At 37.7% G+C, this 18,782-nt stretch overlaps 1 protein-coding gene across 3 annotated transcripts in view; it reads right to left on the reverse strand.

Moving 5' to 3' along the window:
• Positions 1 to 3,583: 3,583 nt before the first annotated feature.
• The window catches only part of LOC124545189 (RISC-loading complex subunit tarbp2-like), a 91,514-nt gene continuing 76,315 nt past the window's right edge, over positions 3,584 to 18,782 (reverse strand). For all 3 annotated transcript variants that reach the window (XM_047124048.1, XM_047124049.1, XM_047124050.1), the window contains one exon: positions 3,584 to 4,973. In XM_047124048.1, the coding sequence (XP_046980004.1) occupies positions 3,858 to 4,973 (1,116 nt within the window). In that variant the 3' untranslated portion in view covers positions 3,584 to 3,857. The remainder of the gene's footprint in view (positions 4,974 to 18,782) is intronic.

Here is an 18,782-nt window from a genome sequence, read left to right on the forward strand (position 1 = left end):
TTATAATTTCAAATGTATGATTTTCCTGGTGATGGCTTGTAAGTGGGAGGTATTAGCATCTCATCTACAAAAAATGGTTCAAATGGCTCTGAGCACTATGGGACTTAACATCTGAGGTCATCAGTCCCCTAAAACTTAGAACTACTTAAACCTAACTAATCTAAAGACATCACACACATCCAGGCAGGATTCGAACCTGCAACCGTAGCGGTCGCACGGTTCCAGACTGAAGTGCCTACAACTGCTCGGTCACACCGGCCGGCATCTCATCTACAAACTAATTACATATCAAGATAGAACTTTAAACAGTGCATTGCTCATTTGTAACCCTATGAGCTTTCTGAAGTAGTGTTCTGTCTGGACTATAGCTGGTAGAGACCGTGTTTTTTCAGAGCAGAACAAAACATTTGAAGTGTGTCGAAAAGTGAGATGCATTCTGACGACTTGTTGAATAAGAGGTCCCATTGTGCTAATGATACTACGGAAAAGAGAAAGGACATGCAGGAAACAAATTTGTAAAATGAAGTAAGCTTTAATAATTTATATAATCTGTTTAGTTGATAGTACATACCAAGACATCAAAATTATTGTATAACATACCCCTCATCTGATAGATGCATACTACTGCTAACTCTCATATGAAGTCTCTCTCTCTCTCTCTCTCTCTCTCTCTCTCTCTCTCTCTCTCTCTCTCTGTGTGTGTGTGTGTGTGTGTGTGTGTGTGTGTGCGTGTGCGTGTGCGTGTGCGTGTGCGTGTGCGTGTGCGTGTGCGTGTGCGTGTGCGTGTGCGTGTGCGTGTGCGTGTGCGTGTGCGTGTGCGTGTGCGTGTGCGTGTGCGTGTGCGTGTGCGTGTGCGTGTGCGTGTGCGTGTGCGTGTGCGTGTGCGTGTGCGTGTGCGCGCGCGCGCGCGCGCGTGCGTTATTTATGCGAAGCAGTACAAATACATGAGCATGCATTTTAACATTATAAATCCAATATATTGATGTGATTAGAAGACCTAGAATGTAACTATGACAAAATATAATAAAAATGCAACAAAATATAGCCAGTATTTGAAAATATGTGCAATAAATGTAAACAAATGTTAAAACCAGTACTTAACAAAATTCATACACAGAAACTTGATTGTAATTTTTGTTCAGCTAAGTGCAATGATGTATGATTCATGTTAATATCAAAATAAAACATGTATTTAAAAATGTTATTAAGATTTCTAAAGCAAACATTATTGTGGTAAGGTATTTCACGTAATTTGCTGACTATAATTGTAATATTTCAGCATGTTAATTATTCTGGAAAGATTGTAACAAATTGTAAATCTAAATTATGTAACTTATTTTAGTAAACCAATTAACTTTTAATTATAAACTTCAACATTACTGTTGAAAACAATGAATGCTTTCATATTTCAAGTGTTACAACATATAAGGACCAGTGTCAACAGCCATGATATGGCTAGTATTGCCTCAGATCTTGTAAGGTCAGTGATTTGGCATATTTGTGATGTGAATAAACAAGTTCTTAAGTACATTTCCATTTTGGCCACATTATTTACTAGATTTGATTAAACTGATTAGCCGATCCTGATGTTAGGAAGAGCCCAAACTTCCTTTCATGTAGAGACACACTTCAATTATGAACTTCAAGAAACATTAACTTTGGTATCGAGTGCTAGAAGCCACAAAAGATGACTATTTTAAGCTGCACAAAATATTATATTGTATCACAGACTTTTTCCAAATTGAAGAATACACACACAAGGTTTGCTTATGTAAGAAAGCTCACTGAATTGCTGCTTATAGCAGGCTCAGGTTACTGACTGTGTAGTGATACCTCGTCAATCCACACTGGGGCCAATTTAGAAGGTAGCTGGAAGTTCAGAGGCATTGTCTTCTTGGTGGCTTCTCCGTAGTCAGTGTTAAAGCATTGGTTATATCTGGTGTTATAGCTACCTGGGGTGCTGTATCCTTACTCTGTTTGCCTTGGCAGGTATAGGTGTTGGTGATAGGTACTGTTTAGCTGGGCATCACTTGTGTTGAAATTTCTACCCTGATGATAGGTTTTTTCATTAAGAGAACGTAGGAAGGGGCAAAAAATGGGCAGCTTTATTGCCTTATATTCTTTATCGAATATTGGGCAATCTCAACTCCAGACTACATGGCTCCCAGAGCAGTTGACGCATATTGCTGGAGATTGGCAGTAAGTGCCATATTCGCAAGTTGCCTTCCCACATTTCCTGCAAGTCTCTTAACATCTGACACTATGTTGTTAGGCCAAATTGCTAGAATTTTTATCACCTCACAGTGTTAGGTATGTAAAGTTCAACCTCCAAGTCTGCAGAACCCTCCCATGATGCACTCTGGTAGTCATGGCAAACTGAAGGTCATTATGAAACTGGCAGTCTCCTCTATCTCCCCATTATTACTACGCATTCTTTGTACCAACATTGACTACTCCCCGTGACAACCAAACTTGTTTCAATTCTGAGATATCCATGTTCATAATATCTCAGCATGTGATCACACTCTCGCTGGAGTTAGAGCTGTGAATTTTAAAAACTATCCCTTATTCACTCAGTTGCTTAGAGTTACTTAAAAGCTCCATCTGCTTTGATTTGTTAGTTTCAACCAGCAAGCCCTTCCAAGCCTTTAATACAGAAAGGGGTCACATTTTCATAAATCCCTTCCTTCCTCACTAGAAACAGATTCAGATTTATGACCTCTTGAGCCCTGTTACTAAATACAATCAGATCATCAGGAGGATTAACCTCAGTCTTTTGGAAGAGAAAGTGTGTGAACACTCCCAGGCAGTACACCTATTGTGTTGGGGGTGATTTTGTGTAATTTTTATGCTGTGGCATTCCTACAAGCAGCGAGGGATATGAAGGTCTATCCAGACAGAGCCCTGCTTGCCAGTCTTTTACAACTGAGTTGTAGCAGGTTCCCTAGAGGTTGCCTGATAATGACTACTGTGTCTCAACTGCCACTCATCTTATCACCACATAGCACATCTTGAGATTATTTTAAAAAACCACATAGGTTTGTATCATACTCTTGATACGAGTGGTTAAGCCACAATTCCCAAACCTCCTGACAAACAGTGTTCCACCACTGCACTGCACGATGGTAGTTAAAGCATGCCCAGGGCATATGGTTACAGAGGACTGGCGGCACTCATCAGTCGCCATTTCAGGAAAACCGATATTGCCAAACTGGTAACGCGTATCCAGTAAATCAATAATGAGCTCCCCGAAGTGCCCGCATGCTACAGATGTGGCAAGTATTAGCAGGGGGACTAGGTCAGAGAGAGGGAAATTGTAGCATACTTACCTAAGTTTCAAAACCTTATCCACATGAGCTGGTTAACACTGCTGCAGATTATATGAGAATTTCATGGAGTGTTTCGGTAAGTGTTACCCAACACTTTTAGATTTACTTTTCTAGTTTCTGCTTGAAATTCAAATTTTACAAGATCTGGTATTCCTTTTCTTAAAGGAAATTACTAGGAAATCATGTCACTGGTAAATATGAACAGTACACTAAAGCATAATAAAATTACAAAAAATAATAATACACAAAGCATGTACAAAAACAGCACTTTATTTGAATAACAATTACAAAAATACATACACTCTCACAATATAATACACTTGCACTGTGAAACCAGGTACTCTGGCATGTTCAAAGCAAGTTTGTCTTGAAACTGCCATAAAAAACACTGCCTCAACTTCAAACAGCATAATTTTTTGTTCAATTTATAGACCAGCATTTACTATCAATCACAGACAAACTGCTTCCCAGGTAGAAAAGTTAGTATCACAGAATCTAATACACATTGTTTATTTTATAATGCACTTCTTACTTTTGATATACTATCTTTAGGTATTCAAATGCACACCGAGCTGCAGAAGATTTTGCCTTATTTTCAGATTTAGCGGATCCATAGCACACTATAGGGGGATCTTTACAGAGGTGGACCACACACTGGGCTAAAGCGTTGCTTGTACGATGCGGTAGAATTTCATATTTAACTTCAAAGTTCATTTTTGATGCGATTGACTGCACAAGCCATACATATTGTTTGTTACCTGTCGGTTTCAGAGAAAATTCTGGAAGTGGATAGCGTGAGCCTCTGTCAGACTCCTGCTGGAGCTGGTCTCTCTGGCAGTGCTCAAACCCTCCAAGATTCAAATTACTTCCCTGAAGATACGGTGCTTTATATTTATTGGGTGTCCCATCCTGCAAACCTTTCTGATCCTCCTCCTTAACAACATTATATTGAAATGAATGTGCAATACCATAATCATATTCAGAGAGGGAATCATCATCTAGATGTAAATTTTCAAGCATTTTGATAGCTGCCTCTTCCCTTGCTTCATTCTGTGAATTACCATGCCCTGTTTCAATATAATCCAAGAATTCACAAACTGCAACAAAACCTTTTGGAGTTACTTTTCTTGAAACCAGAGAATATGATGGGGGCGGCAACTTATTGTGCTTGGATACTTCTTCCAGTTTGTTTACAGGACTGTCTGTCAGGGAGTGTGCACTTGGCTTTTTATTTTTCACAGAGTATGTGGAAGTTGAAGCAAGTGATCCTGCTTGTCTGTGACCTTTTGCAGTCATTGAAATGGAAAAATTATAAGGATCACTAAATGAAGGAAAAATCTCATCTGCAGCGTCATCACATGTGGAAACGGACATATTATCTGGGTCTGTAAGATAGCAACAAGTTCCGGACAGGATATCCATCACATTTTTTGTCGCTTGAGCCTGCTGACAAGCCACATTTTCTTCGCCCTCAACTTCATCATCATTTTCATATTTGAAATGAGTATTTACTGGTGTATTTGAGCCACCAGTGCTGTCCTGGTAACGCCTCCAAGGCTCCATCGTAAGGCCAAAAGGATCTTTAATATCAGTATTCTGACACTGCAGATCTACTGCATGTTTATTATTCCTCCAACTTCTGCCCTGTAACAAAACATTTTATTTGTAGTACATAGTTCAGTTACTCCACTGTCTGATTTAAAATAATTTAAGTATAGTGGAACTTTTGTGCAACTGTTCATGAAATAAATACTTAAAATAACTGCAACAATCATCATCAGAGATTATAACTTTGACAGAATGTCTTTTTAAATGTGTTATATTTACCCTCAATTTTAACAAGTATCTGTACGATTTACATCTTTGTGTTCGAAACACTGCTGTTTTCTTTCTTTCTTTTTTTTTAATATAAATGTGTTGTATTGCTTTATTATTATTATTTTGTTTATTATTAAAAATGAGTGTCATAAAAAGAGGTAGAAGTAGGTAACAACCTTGATTATTTGCTTGTGTTTACTTGGCTTCTTATCAGATTATACCTCCTTCAAAAGCAATAAGTGCTGGAGCTAAAACAGTTTCATTATTGTTCTACATTTTTCTTTCTTTCAGTTTTCATTCTGATATCATGCAAGACAGCTAGTACCATGCTGAAATTAAGTGATCCTTTATGCTGTAAACAAGAAAGACTTCTTTTTTACTGACAGTAAAATATTTCTGTGCAAAATATGTGTAGTTAGTGAACCAGAAAATACAACCAAATACAAAAACGCACTTTCGAAAGCCATTGGGAACAAGATTTCTTTGTTTCCAATGGCAGCTGCAACATTGAGTCAAAAAATCACAATTTGCGTTTGACTTGTGATGAAGCAATGAAAATCATTGAAGATGAATAAAAAAAATAAAAGGATCTGAATTTCAACTGACCAGTCACCTGAACCTACAGGTTGTTTTATTATCAATGTCATTGGTAGACCATTAAATCCTTCAGAAAGTGAATCAAAAAGCACTCCTGCTTATAACAGTGCCTGGAGGAAAAAATCTTTGATGCCACTGTTGCACAGTTATTTGCAAATTCATTACAGTTTCTGTGGCTTGAAGAAATTCAAAACAACAATAGATTACTTTTCATCTTAGACACTGCACCACATGCAAAATGGGGCTGTGAGAACATCAACAGTACTATATCCAAATACTGTTTCACATGGCCTCCGAGTTTTTCATAGCGCTTCAAAAGAGAGAAGACTTGTTTCCGGATATCAACAAACTGATTTCCAATATTAAGAAGCTCATTGTGGAAGCCTCATTAAGTATTCAGGCATTTAAAGACATTGCAACAAATATACCTCTGCCCCCTCAGCCTGTTATAACTAGATGGGGGACATGGATTTCAGCAGTAGTTTACCATATTTCAAATTACCTGAGCATTACTAAGGCAGTCACCACTCTGGAGGATGAAGCATGTTCAAATGTAGCAGTAAAGAAATATTTTTAATATCTGGAAGTGAGAAATTACTTCACTTCCATGTGACAGAGTTTTTTTCTGTCATAAATGGTCTGCCAGCTTCAAGAAACAAGACATCATCCAATGAAGTCAGTGAAAATTGTGGATTATGCAGTGTAAATATTAGAGACTGTGCCAGGGAAATGGGGTCCTTTAGTTAGAGAAAAGTATAGAACTATGTTTTCAAAAAATCCTGATCTTGATAACTAAGAACATTTCAAAAATTCAACGTGGTGACAAGTCTATTGCAGTAGAAATAGACGTTACAACAGTTCAGTGTTTCAGATTTGCTTCAATTATGTTGAGAGGTAAATTTCTCAGACGAAAAATTATTTGGTGGGAGACTCAACATTACTCCAGAAAATCTGAAAAATTATTTGGCTGTTAAGTACAACCAGTAAGCCGATGAGGCACTGTAATTTTTATTTTTCTGTCAAGTACAATTAGCATTTCGTTTGAAACTTCAACATTGCTTTAAAAATTTAATACAACTTGATGTCAACATAAATATGTTGATTGTATAATTGACTGAATAATGTTATCAAGTATATGAAAGGGCATAATGTAAGCTTTCACCTATTTTAGCTATTTATAGTGACTTTTGGCCTGCCTGTTTCAATGATTATAATGCTTGAACTTCCACCCACTGGCCATTATGCTTCCAATTCTTTGAAAAAAAATAGAGACTATTTCATTTATTAATTAAATATATGAGTAATTCATGAAAGAAATTAGCCAGTAAAATAAACAACTGAACCAAAAAAGTCATTGACAGGCATGCACACAAGACTGACGACTACGCTTTTGAACAGATGGACGTGGATGTGGGACACAGAGCTTGCAGCAATTGAGGCCAGCAGAATTACAAAGCACAGACCATCCACATCTGTGAAATTCAAAGAAGCTGGTGTTGAGGATGTTGGATCCAGATGGCATGAGCTAAGAAGCATCCACCCAGCACATCTTATTCTCCCAGCAGATTCAGGGCCAACTGTTAAAGCAGTCTTTTATACACCTGCTCTGCTGCAATTTCTGCGCAGTCCTTTTTATGTGGGCATGATCACCAACTAGCTGTCCACCCTAATGAATGGCCACTGCCAAACTGTGGCCAAGAACAGAATTGACCCACCAGTGCCATAACACACTGTTGAGTACAACAGCCTTGTTTTCAAAGGCTTCACAACTGGTACTTTATTCCGGATTCTACATAATATATCACCAAACTTAACATGTGTGTACAGCAAAAAACATTTCATTCAAGTATACATGAAACATATTTGTACATTGTGAAGCCTTCAGAAAAATTGTAATCTTTTCATCTGAAAAAAATTGTTTCTTCATTAGAAATGAATCTCTCTCTTTTGTGGCACTAGACACAAAATTACATGTAAGTACAGAATTATTCTGCAAAAAGTACATAATAAAACAGTTATGGGGAACCCGTGTAATTTTTTTTCTTTACTGTATGTAAAAATGTTTAGTTACAAGTATGTTTAAACCATAGATTTTTGATGGATGGATAACAATCTTTGTAACAAGAGCTTGTGGAGAATATTAGCCACCTCATGTAGAAAATGTGCTTCGATGTGCTTCACAATTTCCATTGCTTTTACTGAAATATACTAACACAAAAGTGTTATCTTTGGTATACTAGCGTGGACCGTATTATGAGATCATTGTCTCGGATGAATTGCTATGGAAACCTAGATCCTAAAGGTAATTATATTAAAACTCGTGCATGTCCATGATATATTGTGTATTTTCATGCACTACAGCACGAGTTGCAATCTACATTTGTTCTTTAAACAATTTTAACAGTAATTAAATTTCAATGTGTATCTACATGAATAAATGTATATTTGAGACTGTTTGGCAGTTATGATTGCCATGGATAACAATTTTGTAGGAAATCAGTGTTCGAGAGTTAATGGTACTGTACCATATATTGTGACTATCATATGGTTTTTGGGGATTGGCAGATGGGAAAAGTCAGTAAGGCAGCGCACGAGTAGGATAAGGGGTTGACAAGTGGGTTCCCTGGGGGTAGGTGAGGTGTTGGTGGTTAGTGGCACCCCAAGGCAGGAATACCGGTAAGATGTCAATAAATTTGTTTGATGCGCTGTCTTGAGTGCTCTCCCTGGTGTCTGGGGGCAAGGGTTTAGGATAATAATACAAAAATGGTGATACTCCTAAATCTACATGAAACTTTTCTTTCGCACTATAATTACCATATTATTAATACACGATGGATAAGTTGGTGTTACTCTTGTGAGTCACACTTAGACCATTTGTGGCTATCACATTCTTTAATAGCAAAGCAAATTTATCCTAAGCCCTTACATCTGTGTTGAAATCAGCACATATAACCATTACCTTATACAGTCTTTTTGTTTTTCATTTACGTAAAAATGTTTCAAATTTAGCTAGGAATGCAGAGCTAATATGGTACCCTAGGATGTGTTTTATGATGATTACTAACATGTTATATTGTAAATTCAACGCACCAACTTTCAAATGTGCGTTCTTCATTTGAATGGCTAAAATTCTGCCTGATATCACTGTTTATTGTGGAATACAGGATGAAAAGTTGGTAGCCAGTTTGTAACCTGTAAGTTTACTGAGAAGGTAAATATTTTCCATTTCAAGCCAATGTTCATTTAGCCATATTAACTTTACTGATTTTTTCATACTTTCTAATAGAATTTGCTTACGACAAAGTCTGCTGATCACTTCCTCAGACAGACCTCTGTTGTTCAAACGTAATGAAATTACTACTGAGAAATTTATCAGGTACAGCATTTTTAAAACTAGTTTGATCACAAGGTAAAGGAACTTGAACCATATATTGGATTGGTAATATTCAACAAAATCTGGTTATAATTTGTCTCTTTCACTAGTTTCCCCTGTTTATACTTGGTAACAGTCTCTTCCCAGCGGAGTGATTTAAGTGTTGTCCACACATTGTGAAACTAGCTTTTCCATAATTTGACATAAATAAGTCTTATAGTCTTATTTAAAATAGTTGGCACTTGACATTTAATGTCCAAAGTTGCAGAATTGGCACCTCAAATACTGTTTACAGGCAGCCACCACAGCACATTGCTGTCAACGGCCTTAGAAAATCTCTGTAAAGCCTGTATCTCCCACAAAAAATCAAGTAAAAGATCTCAAATACATGTAATATAGATACCTATTGCATCTCTCTCTCAGCAAGTCAGAAATTTTTTCTTAATTTAAATTAGTGCAAGGACTACTTCAATTTTTTTTAAACAGACTGAATTTTTCCTTTCATAAACAGCCTCAAACTTATCACATCATGTCACAAACTACTGACTACTCAGCAATAATTTTTTTCTTCTTACCAAAATATCTGGCTCAGCAATGAATATTTTAAATTTTCATACAGAGTTTTGTATCTGAAAACTGTGATTTTATGCAATTGTGTCAATATTTAACTTGTAAAAGCTACGTTGAATGTCTTATGCAAAGGAAAGTTGCTACGCATCATGGAGCGAAGATTGCTCTCAGTAGTATCTCTAAACCCATCAAGAATTTTTTCTTCATTTTAATTAGGGGATTGTGACACAGCAAGCTTGGATCTTTTTACTTCCTCTCTTGTTTTGCCATCTGCCTCCTTAAATTCATTTTATTTTCATTTTTGCCTAATTACCAACATAAATAAGTATAATCTGCATTTCCATAAGAGAGAAAGGTTGGCCCTCAGTCTTTTAAGGAAAATATCACCATGTCTTAATTTTGTGCTTAGTTTTAAGTATGTAATTAATTTCATAATTTATTTTGACTATTCCAGTTAATACCTTTATTGTAGGGTGAAATCAGAAATTGTTTCGTGGCTTAGATTTTATTGATGACTTATAAACAAATATAAACATTTGGAAGAAGAACTACTAGGGTTCTTCAAGTATTTATTTGGCTCTGTTCGAAAACATTAGCAAAGCCAGCCCTTAATTAATTCCAAAATAATTACCAGGTTTGTTAAAAGTGTTGTTTGTATAACTCTCTCTCTTAATTTCATTATTTAAACAAATACTTTGGCCTAGCCTTTGTGGTAGAAGAAACTATTAAACAGGAGGAATTTTTCGATGTATTCAGTTAATTGAACGAGTTACGTTTTAATTGTCCGCAGCTCGTGGTCTTGCGGTAGCGTTCTCGCTTCCCGCGCACAGGGTCCCGGGTTCGATTCCCGGTGGAGTCAGGAATTTTCTCTGCCTCGAGATGATTTGGTGTCATTATCATCATCGTCGTCGTTCATCCCCATTACGGTCGGAGGAAGGCAATGGCAAACCACCTCTGCTAGGACCTTGTCTATTACAGCAGTGCGGGTCTCCCGCATCGTCCCTTACGCTCTATCAAGGAGTATGGGACATCATCACCATCACCATCACCATCACCATCACCATCACCATCACCACCACCATGTTTTAATTGTAATTTCTGTAACTTAAACATCGAAAAATGCATAGTTTCAGTTCCTCTTATTGTGAGGATATATGAAAGATGGATTTTTGGTCCCTACTGTGTCAGTCCATGGATGATTTTCAGAGGGGAATTATGTACTGTTTCAAGTAACAACAATGCATCACCTTAACAGTAGAATTAGTTTAACACAAATAGGCTGTGTGATAAAACAGTGACAGTGTCTGTTTAGATTATTTTAGAAAGATTCACACGTACTGTATCCGTATTATTCTGCAAGAACTGTGAACTGTGTGGTTAGGTTTTTACTGCTCATAGATGTTCAATGACAAACTATACTGATGTTTGCCTGCAACCAATTAATGAGGCTTATCAACATTCACCAACAGTGAACTGGCCATATAACTGTAATATTGGGGGCTGTGAACAGTGAAAGTAAAGAACTGTGAAATGCAACTGTTCAACTGTCGGCTACATCATTTACAGTAGTCAGTGTTGAACTTCGAGCCCCCATTTTTCAGGCAGTATAACAATGCAGTACGTCGACACCAAGGACTATTAATGAAGAAATGAAGCAGGCGAACATCACAGGCGTTACACTGGGTATAGAAATAGGAGGAAATTTTGTATCCGGAAAAGTTTCCTTCTTATCACATGTCTTGAAAACTATTACACACATGAAATAATATCTTGGTGTCTACACAAAATGAAATACACTGAAGAGCCAAAGAAACTGGTACACCTGCATAACATCTAGTAGGGCCCCCGCAAGCATGCAGAAGTGCCACAACACGATGTGGTGTGGACTCAACTAATGTCTGAAGTAGTGCTGGAGGGAAGTGACACCATGAGTCCTGTAGGGCTGTCCATAAATCCGTAAGAGTACGAGGGGGTGCAGATCTCTTCTGAATGGCGTGTTGCTAGGCATCCCAGATAAGCTCAATAAAGTTCATGTCTGGGGAGTTTGGCGGCCAGTGAAAGTGTTTAAATGCAGAAGAGTGTTCCTGGAGCCACTCTGTAGCAATTCTGAACATGTTGGGTGTCACATTGTCCTGCTGGTATTGCCCAAGTCCATCAGAATGCACAATGGGCATGAACTGGTGCAGGCATAAGACAGGATGCTTACGTACATGGTATCTGTCAGTCGTATCTACATATATCAGGGGTCCCATATCAATCCAAATGCACGCACCCCTCATCATTCAGAGCCTCCACAAGCTCAAACAGTCCCCTGCTGGTGTGCAGGGTCCATCGATTCATGAAGTTGTCTCTATACCTGTACAGTCCATCTGCTCAATACGTTTGAAACGAGTCTTGTCTGAACAGGCAATATGTTTCCAGTCATCTACAGTCCAATGTTAGTGTTGAGGGCCCAAGTGAGGCGTAAAGCTTTGTGTCGTGCAGTCGTCAAGAGTACACAAATGTGCCTCCTGTTTCGAAAGCCCATATCGATGATGTTTCATTGAATGGTTCACAAGCCGACACTTTTTGAGGCCCCAGCATTGAAATCTGCAGCTATTTGCGGAAAGGTTGCACTTCTATCATGTTGACCGATTCTCCTCAATCATTGTTGGCCCTGTTCTTGCAGGATCTTTTGCTGGACGCAGCGATGTCAGTGTTAATGTTTTACTGGATTCCTGACATTCACAGTACACTCTTGAAATGTTCATACGGGAAATTCCCCTCTTCACTGCTACCTTGGAGGTGCCGTGGCCCATCGCTCATGTGCCAACTCCCTTAAATCTTGATAACACACCATTGCAGCAGCAGTAACCAATCTAACAACTGAGCCAGACACTTGTTGTCTTATACCGGCATTGGCGACCACAGCACCGTATTCACCTGTTTACATATCTCTGTATTTGAATAAGCATGCCTACGCCAGTTTCTTTGGTGCTTCAGTGTATAATTAAAATGCAATCTAACTTACCACAAGGAAATGATAGGAGTTCATTGAACTGAATAAATGGTCGAAATAAATTCACTAACTCAAGATTTTACGGAAGTAAGAGGTTCATTGAAGTAGCTTATACACTAATCTGACAATGGGAAGACACCATGTAATTCAGAATCAGGATCAGTGGAACTATGCGTGTCGATGATTGTAATGACAGACATTATCTTGTCTGGATTTTCCATTGTTACGTATTATCAAGTCTTTAACACATTGTTGTAACAACCTTTATTATAACATACTTCCTGTGTCACTCATTTCACCTGATTCACTGCCTTTTGTCAGCTTCTTGTGTCCCTTTTTCAATTGCCTCCTTCAAATAGAGTTCTGCTTCAGTAAATGAATTTTGTTTATTTATTTTCTGTAGCAATATGATGTTTAACCTGAGTCCAAATCAGTTCTATTGTAATCAAATGGCAATGGTAGGGAGACAATCTGAGCATTTTATGTCTACATTTTGTTGCTATTTCACCCATAATGTCAACGGGGTTCTATGACTTTTACTGTGACAAGTTCTAACAATTCTGCTCTTGTAAATTGCTATCAAGCAGTATCTTATGTTTCTCTAGCCAGCAAACAATGTCTTTGTGGGCATCTAGTCTTGTACAACAGAATGATGTGGAGCATTATCTACATTAATTATGGGAGGATTTAGGTTTTGAAGCACATAATCTTCAAACCTTTTCACAGAAGTATTATTTTTTGTCTATTCGTGGTAGTTGCATGTCTTGTTTGAACATAATACCAGCAGACAATAAGTTATGAAACCTTTTGAATTTTCAGCATGTGCTAAAATTATTCTTTTTCCTCTGTCAATCAGAGCTACCATACAACTGTTGATGGTATCATCTGTCCTGTCTTTTTCAACTGTGTCTTGCATTCCACACAATATCACCAAACTTTATTCCTACAATTTCCCTAAGAAAGCAGCATCACCAAGCTGCACTATCTTTGTGTTCCAGTAATAGCTTGCAGCCAGAAATAGACTTATAACAGAAGCCTAACTTTGTCATGACTCGTATCAAGGACAATTTATATCCTGAAACGGATGCTGCTAGAAAGGTAACATGTAGGTTTTTGAGTGTCAGATACTTCATCCTTGAACATCACAAGTATATTTGACAATGCATCGCATCTTCCTGGAAAGACAATTTTGGTGACCCTCTTCTCGAGGTACCTCTTCTTCCCATGTGTCACTAATTTAAATGACTCACCTGATTCTTCATTCGTGCATTTCTCCTTGCCGACTCTTATCACTGATCATTCACTGTTTTATAGGGCAGCTGCAGTTCACTCCACCACTTCATCTAACAGAACAAGAGGTGCTCCTTTAACACCCCCCCCCCCCCCCCTCTCAAAGTATTGCCTCAAACAATACATGAATTCACACAACTGACTGCCAATAATAATGTCATGTCCAGTACTTTCTAAAAGCCTCTTAGGAGTATGCAGCCTCCATTTGCCCCTATTTTGACTACTTTCATTAAACACCGTAAGGCAACAAAGTCACCAAATCTCTCACTAAAATGGCTCAATGACGACTGGCTGGCACAATGTTTTAGGCAGCAAAGTGCAGTGGAAGTTGCAATGCAGTAGCTGAGAGGGCTACACACTGATTGGTGTAGAGGTGGCGGGTGCTGTGCAACCTGCTACCTGTCAAGTTACAACCAGTTTAAATAAGACAATAAGTTTGTAAACTCCAAACAGAAGTGTTTTAACTTTGATTTGTTAATCTAATTCACTATTCACACAGGACTGACCTCCAAATCAACACAGCCACTTTCAGTAGAATTGGCACATTCTTTTTCTATACTATTGATCACATTTCCAAACTGCATCCCAGGCTTAACAACAATGGACACACTTTTCTCCTCTTTAGCAGATTTCGACACAAAGCTGTCTCCGAATATTTTCGCTTTGTATATTTTGTGTTAGTTTTGAGAATTCATTTTTACATGTTATTTTTAACATGGTAGTGCTATCTTCTTCAATGTCAAACACAAACTTCTTACTGTTTACATTTTGGGTATGTACTAGCACTGATCTTCCATCTACAAAGAGCGTTCAAAAAGTTTTGCACAGTCGTCTCCAACTTTTTTATTTTTTGTAGGAGGAGAATGAAATTTTTTTTATGAACATACTTTGAATATTTAGCTATAAGTTGATGTATAAAAGTATTTTCTTTTATTTACAGGTGAACCATAATGGACCGTGAAGTAGATGTCACATTGCAACAATGGTCGGTGATGGAGTTCCTCTTCAAGACCGGCGATGACTCTGCCACATTGATTCACAGGAAGTTGCTCCCTGTTTACGGGAAGGACACAGTGGATAGCAGCAGTATCGAGCGGTGGTTGCGGAGGTTTAAAGAAGGTGATTTCTCTCTACTGGAAAAAGTCATTTTCATTGACTTTTTAGAAGCTGGCTCCACAATTAACCGGGACCGTTACTGTTTGTCATTGGACATGTCGGTGCCATCAAGACCCACAGTCCACAGCTTCAGGATCAGCTCATCAGACTACACCATGATAATTTCAAACCCCGTACAGCCCTTATGACGCAGGAGAAAATGGGAAAATTGGTTGGAAAATAGTTCCTCATCCTCCCTCCAGTCCGGACTTGGCTCCATCTGATTTTTACCTCTTTGGTCATCTGAAGTCCCACCTGTGTGGTAAAACATTTCATAGTGAGCAAGACCTTATTTCCTGTGTCAAGCGATGGTGTAAAAGTAAATCCCCAAAATTTTACCAAACCGCATTTACATCATGAAAAGACGTGTCACAGCTGATGGAGGCAACATTGAATACGCTCAAGGTGTAGCTAAATGTTCCAAGTATGATCACAAAAAATTTCATTCTCCTCCTGCAAAAAAATAAAAATCAGAAACAACTGTGCAAAACGTTTTGAACGCCCTTTGTACAATACTTACACTTTTTTCTAAATTGACGTTTCCAATTTTTCCAGCTGGAGCTTCTTGTTTGGTTACATGTGAGCTAAATATTATGAAACACTTACCCATCCACTTTTGAAGTATTTCTTTCTCCTAGAAGTTTTACAACATTTGCACTGGATTCCTTTCTTGACTTTTTCGTAATATAATTTACCATTATTACTAATCTGATCCATGCCATCTCGTAGATTGACTGTGTCTTTACAGACATAACAAATGCAATTGAGACTACATCAACCAATACATAGCATAATCCAAAAGTCACATTCCAAGGGAGTGGCTTTTACGGAAACAGTGTGTTGGCTTGCACACTCAAGTCAAGCGAGGGCAGCATAGTTTAGCATTTCTTCAAAATTTGGTCATTTCTCAAACATAATACCCACAATGACCTAGTAGATAGTGTCGGAAGTTCCATGCGGCTTTTCGCGGATGATGCTGTAGTATACAGAGATGTTGCAGCATTAGAAAATTGTAGCGAAATGCAGGAAGATCTGCAGCGGATAGGCACTTGGTGCAGGGAGTGGCAACTGACCCTTAACGTAGACAAATGTAATGTATTGCGAATACATAGAAAGAAGGATCCTTTATTGTATGATTATATGATACCGGAACAAACACTGGTAGCAGTTACTTCTGTAAAATATCTGGGAGTATGCGTACGGAACGATTTGAAGTGGAATGATCATATAAAATTAATTGTTGGTAAGGCGGGTACCAGGTTGAGATTCATTGGGAGAGTGCTTAGAAAATGTAGTCCATCAACAAAGGAGGTGGCTTACAAAACACTCGTTCGACCTATACTTGAGTATTGCTCATCAGTGTGGGACCCGTACCAGATCGGTCTGACGGAGGAGATAGAGAAGATCCAAAGAAGAGCGGCGCGTTTCGTCACAGGGTTATTTGGTAACCGTGATAGCGTTACGGAGATGTTTAATAAACTCAAGTGGCAGACTCTGCAAGAGAGGCGCTCTGCATCGCGGTGTAGCTTGCTGTCCAGGTTTCGAGAGGGTGCGTTTCTGGATGAGGTATCGAATATATTGCTTCCCCCTACTTATACCTCCCGAGGAGATCACGAATGTAAAATTAGAGAGATTAGAGCGCGCATGGAGGCTTTCAGACAGTCGTTCTTCCCGCGAACCATACGCGACTGGAACAGGAAAGGGAGGTAATGACAGTGGCACGTAAAGTGCCCTCCGCCACACACCGTTGGGTGGCTTGCTGGGGTATCAATGTAGATGTAGATGTAGAATGTTTCTTGAAACCAAGGACAAATTCTGTAAAAAGCTTCAACAGTATTTCATAATCACAAACACTACTTGAGCAGCAGAAAGTGATCTTTTAATAAATTCTTTTTTTATATAAATCAATGAATTTTTTGTGTTCCTGTTTGAGTTTCATTAGCCTTTGAACTCTGAGTGATCCCTCTAAACGTGGGAATACTTCTCTTTAACTTATATTGGGTGTAGCTCTAAAAATATTAACAAGGAGAGGTCCCCAGCGATACGATCGACTTTCTGAAATTATCTATATGGTGATGTAGGTTAAGATCCCAGTTATCGAACACTGCAGCCATTCATCCTGATGGGCCCTCATCTGCGAATAATTGAGGAAAAAAAATTCAAAATTTTGTGCGACTCAATAGCATTAAAAAAGTTGCTTTAGAAAGTATGGTTGTGTGGTATAATGAATAGAACAACAGCATCACATGCAGAATGTTAAGTGTTGGTATCTTGTCAGGTGCACTGACTTTTTTTAAATTTTTAAATCTTTATCGAAATTACTCTGAGAATTATTTTTATTCAATTAATTAGTTTCAATGCATTTTTTATTTCTATTTCTTTGTCAACATTTTAATCATTGTATGAACTTTTTCAATGTTTCATTTTTCCTTCACATTTTTTTCCAACTGGAATTTTTGTTTATATGAATTTAATTATATTTATATGTTAAAATATTCAATTGTTTGAAAATTCTGATCTATCAGTTAAAAAACAGAAGATGAAATAATCTATTTATATCTGTGCAGTGGTGTGAAAAATTTATTTTTATTACCAGATGTGCAATTTTTTCCATGGTAATCATCATACAATTATTTAAAATATACAAATATCTACTGCACTATGGGCAAAAATAATTCAGATGAAAATGTAAATGAAAGATTGCTTTATAAGTAAAACGAAACTCAAGTAAAATGAGAAATAGATATAATGAATACAATAATGTGGATGAAAATCAGGGTGATAAAACAAAAGAAATTAAATCTAAATTAATACATAAAATTAATGAAAAACACATCAAGCAGATAAAGAATTGTAGGGAGAAAAATGAGAGCAAATCAAGTTAACATTATTATTAAAATTATATGACAAGGAATGGCATTAAAATTACATTTAAGTTAGGGTGTCCATTTCATTTTCATTGAAAAAGGGGACATTTAAAATAAATTAGAGAAAAACCTGGGATATTTGTTTGAAATTGCATCATAAAAGTCAGTACATGATACACCATTAAAGTGTGTTTTGACAATGAGCTAGGCTCTCACTCTTTCAACATTCATTCTGTTTTTTTCATCTGACCACAAAGATTTCACTAACGAAAACACACGTTCAACAGTAGCATTTGACCCAGGAATTGCCAGACAAAACTCCACCAAATCAATCATGTTTTTCATGTTAATGTTTTTACTTTTGAAATAAGCAAATATTTTACACCATGTTGCACTAACACTTTCTTTCTCCTTTCATCAATTAAATTCAATATTTCTTCTGTTACCCAAGGATTTTTACTAGCCCTCATCTTTTTACCTATTTGATCCTCTGCTGCCTTCACTACTACATCCCTCAGAGCTACCCATTCTTCTTCTACTGTACTTCTTTCCCCCACTGCTGTCAATTGTTCCCTTATGCTCTCCCTGAAACTCTGTACAACTTCTGGTTCTTTCAGTTTATCCAGGTCCCATCTCCCACCTTTTTGCAGTATCTTCAATTTTAATCTGCAGTTCACAACCAATAGATTGTCGTCAGAGTCCACATCTGCCCCTGGAAATGTCTTACAATTTAAAACCTGGTTCCTAAATCTCTGTCTTACCATTATATAGTCTGATACCTTTTA

Source organism: Schistocerca americana, chromosome 8 (assembly GCF_021461395.2).
Source record: "Schistocerca americana isolate TAMUIC-IGC-003095 chromosome 8, iqSchAmer2.1, whole genome shotgun sequence".
Lineage (NCBI taxonomy): Eukaryota > Metazoa > Arthropoda > Insecta > Orthoptera > Acrididae > Schistocerca > Schistocerca americana.